General features: G+C 36.7%; 1 protein-coding gene across 1 annotated transcript; it reads right to left on the bottom strand.

Moving 5' to 3' along the window:
* Nucleotides 1-1,061: 1,061 nt before the first annotated feature.
* On the bottom strand, nt 1,062-5,555 carry LOC110868554. The gene is made up of 9 exons (XM_022117747.2): nt 5,475-5,555; nt 4,793-4,875; nt 4,103-4,231; nt 3,893-4,008; nt 3,316-3,397; nt 2,546-2,605; nt 2,346-2,453; nt 1,592-1,637; nt 1,062-1,445 (listed from the first exon to the last, which is right to left on the bottom strand). The coding sequence occupies exons 2-9, from the start codon at nt 4,862-4,864 to the stop codon at nt 1,237-1,239; spliced, it is 822 nt and encodes a 273-aa protein (XP_021973439.1). The 5' UTR covers nt 4,865-4,875; nt 5,475-5,555; the 3' UTR covers nt 1,062-1,236.
* Nucleotides 5,556-5,862: the final 307 nt, after the last annotated feature.

Below are 5,862 nucleotides of genomic sequence, written 5' to 3'. Positions count from 1 at the left end.
TTTCAACATAGATTTCATATAAAAGTTCTATTAGAAGATTTAGTTCATTGTTAATATGTTATTAATTAATCAAGATAGATACATTTAGTAATTATAAACAAAACAGTTGTATATCAAATATTGAACATTATTAGGTTTCATTCATATTAATTCATTTGCTTTATGATTGAAGCTTTGTTGTACTATGTGATCATTGTTATTGAGTTATTAAGTGCAAACAATGTGAAGGTGAGATGGTCCACTTTTTAGGTGGCAACAACATAGGCATATTACATGCATGCATATAGTACTCATGAAAAAAGGCACAAGCTTACAAGTTGCTTTAAAAACATGACAATGAGAACTCATGAATGTTACATGACGATAAACAGGAAGAAGATACAAGTGCCTATAGCTAGTGTTTGGGATAGGGTAGACATGTGTCAACCTATGTATGGGAATTTGGGTACCAATGATGTATCATTGTATCCAACCGTTTAACATATTTAAATAATAGCCTCCACATTTCTTGTACTTTTTTTATCCAACTGTTTATATACTTAGACAGTGGGGTGTGGTCATGCTTCCTCCAACATCCACATCCCGTGGGCACCGAAGTTGGAACCCGGGGGGGGGGGGGGGGGGGGGGTTCCCCGACAGGGGAGGGTGCCACCTCAGTTGTCTCCGCTCCCACACCCCCACAGTCTTATAATTCACAAACATTTTCAACCAAAAGCTGCACAAGGGAGGTCAAATTCAGATTGTCGTTAAAATACGGCGTATTGAGAGAGATGTGGGGACCACCATTGATTCAACCAATCACATTTCATTCATTTTTTGTTTTAATTCAACCATATTGGATTATTAGGTTAGTTAACGGATGAGCTAGTTAACCCACACCACTCAGCCTTACTAAATTCTCAACTCACTTTCAAATTTCAGCATCTACTACTTAATAAACTTCTGACCCTCTCGGTTCTTTTGAGCATGAACCTATACTAGTCAATCAAGGATTATTTTCATATAAATTCATCACAATCTACTACCATACAAGTGACCCTCTCTCGTGTCGGGTCAAGAAAGAACATCAAACATAATATTTAAATTAATCCGAATCAAACCAAAATGTTATGTCCCTTGTATTGCATGCTGGAACCATTATCATGCAGTACATGTGTCATCTACATATCCTAATGTTTTTCTCATCTTCCTCGCATTTTAAGAGAGAAATTTAATACATATGTATGTATGCTTCCTTTATGCAGCCAGAACACGCTTTTCTTCTTCGTCGAGTCTTTTTAACCATCTAAATCCAAGATCATTTCCTAACTTTGCAGCATTCTCAAACTGTTCTCTTGCTAGTTGGATCGGGTTAGGTTTAGGTTCACCCGATTTCTTCCTTAACTTCCTACCGGTAACCTCCTTCTTTAAACTAAATTTTGTTATAGACGGGGGAAGTTCATAGCCTGGTGAAAAAAAGAACCAGGTAAAATCCATGTCAGTAAACAAAGAGACAGAAAGAGTACGACAAACGGGACCCGCTATCGTATCTTAATTTCTGGACATGAAAAAAAGCAACTCGAAAGGTTGAATCAGAAAGTAAATATCATACCTCTAACAAGGAGAGACCCACATGCAATTGCTGCCCCGGCATGACCCTGCATATTATAGATCTTTAAGTTTGACTTTTGACTTTTGAGGTCAAAGGAATAAAATCTCACAATCTATATATAAATTCTGCATGATATGATATTAAAATTACCGATATCCCACCGCGATTACCGATATTTCAAATATCGGTCCTTGACCAATATCAGATTTCTTACCGCGTTAATTGCTTAGCTCACAATATGGTGTGAATTTTTGGAAACCGGATAATAATTTGGATGCCATAGTGAACTTTGTAGCATCTAGCTGGTCTTGAAGTAGTTAAAAACGCTTATACTTTTTAGAGTTAAATGCCATTTTAGTCCCTGTGGTTTGGGCCATTTTGCCAGTTTAGTCCAAAGGTTTCATTTTTAACCTGTGGGTCCAAAAAGGTTTCACAGTTGCCATTTTAGTCCACTGAGTTAACTTCATCCATTTTTTCTGTTAACGAGAAGGCCAATTCGGTCATTTTATATGGCTGAATTGCCCTTTTAGTTAACAGAATTACATACAAAATGACCGAATTGGCCTTCTCGTTAACAGAAAAAATGGATGAAGTTAACCCAGTGGACTAAAATGGCAACTGTGAAACCTTTTTGGACCCACAGGTTAAAAATGAAACCTTTGGACTAAACTGGCAAAATGGCCCAAACCACAGGGACTAAAATGGCATTTAACTCTACTTTTTAATATAAATAATAAATTATGAGTTATTATACCTTCTCGGAAGCTTTATGAAAGCACCATAATGCAGAGTCAATATCTTTCTTAACACAGTCGCCTGTCAAATAGACAGCCCCCAGAAGGTAAAGAGCGCCAGGGTGCAACTAAAACATAAAAATGTCAAACCCAAATATAAATAAATAAAAACTGAGAAAGCATCACTAGTATTTAACTATTTATGTCATTAGTGATATACCTGATCGGCTGCTTTCTCCAAATAATAAAACGCTTGTTGATCCGTGTCAACACCTTCATTCTGGTCATAATAATATTAGTTAATGAAAAAATTAAGTTTCACAAAATATTCACAAGAGTAAAATGCCATTTTCGTCCCTGAGGTTTGGCCACTTTTGTGACTTTCATCCAAAGGTTTGTTTTTCCGCATCTGGGTCCTCGTGGTTTTAAAATCTTGCCATTTTCGTCCCTGTGGGCCAAACCTCGAGGGACGAAAGTCGCAATAAATTGCCAAACCTCAAGGACGACAATGGCAAGATTTTGAAACTTGCCAAACCTCAGGGACGACAATGGAAAGATTTTGAAACCACGAAACAAACCTTTGGATGAAAATCGCAAAAGTGGCTGGCTCAGGGACGAAAATGGCATTTTGGATTAAGTCGAGTAAAGTACACGGATGGTCCCTGTGGTTTACCAAATTTTGGATTTAGTCCCTATCTTTCCAAAAGTACACGGATGGTCCCTATGGTTTGCATTTTGTAACACATTTAGTTCCTAGCCAACAAATCTAAAGGTTTTAGCATGTCCAAGTTAGGGACTAAATGGGTTACGAAGTGTAAACCATAGGGACCATCCATGTACTTTTGGAAGATCCGGGAAATAAATGCATTACAAAGTGCAAACTACAGGAACCATCCGTGTACTTCTAAAAAGCTAGGGACCAAATCCAAATTTTGGTAAACCACAGGGACCATCCGTGCACTTTACTCGATTAAGTATAGAGAGCCTAACCTCGATTCTTAAATTACGACCTAATTCATATTGAGCATCTGCATCACCCATATCTGCAGCTTCAACCAATAAAGCCGCTCCTCTGTTGCAAAATTAGAAAAAATGAAAATGCATTTTTATACAAATATTCTCGCATCTTAAATATTTGAGTAAATTACAAAAACCGTCCTTTATGTATGTCACTTATTGCAAAATGTGCCCTTTGTCTTCAATAATTACAGAAAACGTACTCGATGTTTGCAAACCCTTGCAAGTTATGTTCTTTAGCCCTAACTCAGTTAATTTTTGTGGTTAAATCTGACCAAATGAACCTCACACGAGGGTATTTTAATGGTTAAATCTGACCAAATGGACCCCACATGAGAGTAAATTGACCAAAATACCCACATGTGGGGTCCATTTGGTCAGATTTAACCACAAAAATTAACTGAGTTAGGGCTAAAGGACATAACTTGCAAGGGTTTGCAAACATTGAGTACGTTTTCTGTACTTATTGAAGATAAAGGATACAGTTTGCAATAAGTGATATACATAAAGGACGAATTTTGTAATTTACTCTAAATATTTAAATTCTTACATAGCTTTACATTGACCGGGCACATGGTATTTGAGGTGCAGTCTGGATAACCAATATCTGGCGTGTGTGTTTGTATTATCAACTTCGAGAGCCATTTCAAAATTATCCTTTGCGGTCTAAGATGGAGAAATAATCCAATAATAAATTAAGCATTGGTTAAAGTAAGAATATCTAAATAAATACAGATTAAGGTATTTATGTATAGTTTACCTTAAGGTGAGGAATAAGACGTTTATCTCTAGGTTCACAATAGTCGATCACCCTATCAACCTCCTTCAATGCGTTCCACCCTTTCGCAATGTATTCCATTGCCATCTTATTCCTGCTGTGCATTCCTCGCTACCGCAAAAACAAACCGATAAGAAAAAGAAGAAGAAGATGATGATGATAATGAAATGGTTCTTTTTCGAAGAATCCCACAGCAATTACGTTTGTTTTTTTTTTTTTTTTTTTTTTTTTTTTTTTTTTTTTTTTTTTTTTTTTTGGGGGGGGGGGGGGGGTTAAAGATCCGGTACAAAATATCCTTAACCTAGGAAGTGTAGGAAACCGGGTCAAACGAACTCCGATTGAGCTCATTCCAGCGGCTTTGGAACCGGCTCGTCGAAACCTAACCAGAAACCCTAAAGCTTAACCCTAAACCCTAAAATCTAAAATATAAACCCCAAGGCTAAACCCTAAAGCTAAACCCTGTATATATTTGAATAGGATTGGACGAGACGTTCCAATGCCACTGGAATGAGGTCAATCGTAGTTCGTTTGACCCGGTTTCCTACACTTCCTAGGTTAATATTGTTTTGTATTTGATTCTTCCGCTGTTAAGGGGTGTTATAGCATTAATGGTTAACAATTTCATTAAACTGTATCAATTCAAACGTTGTAAGTTTTCGTATGTAACATTACCTGTTGATTGAAGTGTGCAACATTGAAAACTTTTCGTGTAGAACTAGCTTTCAAAACTAATGACTTGAACATCTTCAAAGAGCCTGCCACCACCAGAGCACACAATGTAAAAGACATATTAAATTAGTTTCACAACGTAAACGGTTTTAATGCTTGGCTTTAAACTAAAATCAAGATTTCTTAGTTCAATATTTGTGATTTAAGAACCAATAAAAGTTTATATATTTTTTTCCAGAAACTCCTGTTTAACAGTCAATCAGAATCCCCCTAAACATTAAAAAAAAAACCTAAAACTCTGTTATAAATATAGTAATGCTGCTTGAGATTACAAACAACAATGATTAGGTACCAGAAATCAAATATAATCCAAAGAAATTCCCAGAAGCATTTTCACAAACACTTGGTGTGCATACTAATTTGGGGTGTATAAACTCCAAAAAAAGAGACTAAGTGGTCAACCAACAAATGGGTCGAGTGAAATTCAATACAGTAGCAGAAAAGAATAATCAAAACAGCATCAAGAACAAAATCAGAAGCATGGATGACCAAGAAACACATAAAAATCATTTGGAGTTAAAAATCCGGTGATCTAGGGTTTAGTTCGGGTGAAATTTGCCCTAATTGATTACAAATGACAGCCAAATCTCGAATAACAACCAACACAAATGTAAGAGAATGTTACCTGGAAGAGCTCTCTGATCGACTCCACCAAGTGTTTGATAACTCTTTTTCTTATGTTTTTCTTTTTATCTTTCCATTGATTTATACATTTACGCTCAGCTTGCGGTTGCGGTGTGCACGTATAATGTATGTATGTGTGGGCGTTCGGGGTGCAAAAGTGAAATGGTACTAACTTTAACGTTATTTTACTAATTTCATGAAAATAATGTTAAAAACGACGGATGGTTAATCATGCATCATATGGTGATGTTGATAGCTGAAAGACACGGGGTACATGCATCAATCAGTCTTTGTCCCGATTGTTTGAGTGTTATGTGTCTTAGGTCAAGGCTTGATACAAAACTGTAATCGAGCCGGGGGTCTCACTGGAAGCAGCATCGCTATTCCTA

This window comes from Helianthus annuus, chromosome 7 (assembly GCF_002127325.2).
Source record: "Helianthus annuus cultivar XRQ/B chromosome 7, HanXRQr2.0-SUNRISE, whole genome shotgun sequence".
Lineage (NCBI taxonomy): Eukaryota > Viridiplantae > Streptophyta > Magnoliopsida > Asterales > Asteraceae > Helianthus > Helianthus annuus.
This window is presented reverse-complemented; position numbering and strand designations above follow the sequence as displayed.

Bases quoted from the DNA above. Each gene is read 5' to 3' on its own strand.
- LOC110868554 (XM_022117747.2), bottom strand. From the start codon at position 4,864: ATGTTCAAGTCATTAGTTTTGAAAGCTAGTTCTACACGAAAAGTTTTC. The intron at 4,232-4,792 runs GTAATGTTACAT...TTTTTGCGGTAG, and splicing joins TTGCACACTTCAATCAACAG to CGAGGAATGCACAGCAGGAA. The intron at 2,606-3,315 runs GTTAGGCTCTCT...TATTATGACCAG, and splicing joins GTCGTAATTTAAGAATCGAG to AATGAAGGTGTTGACACGGA.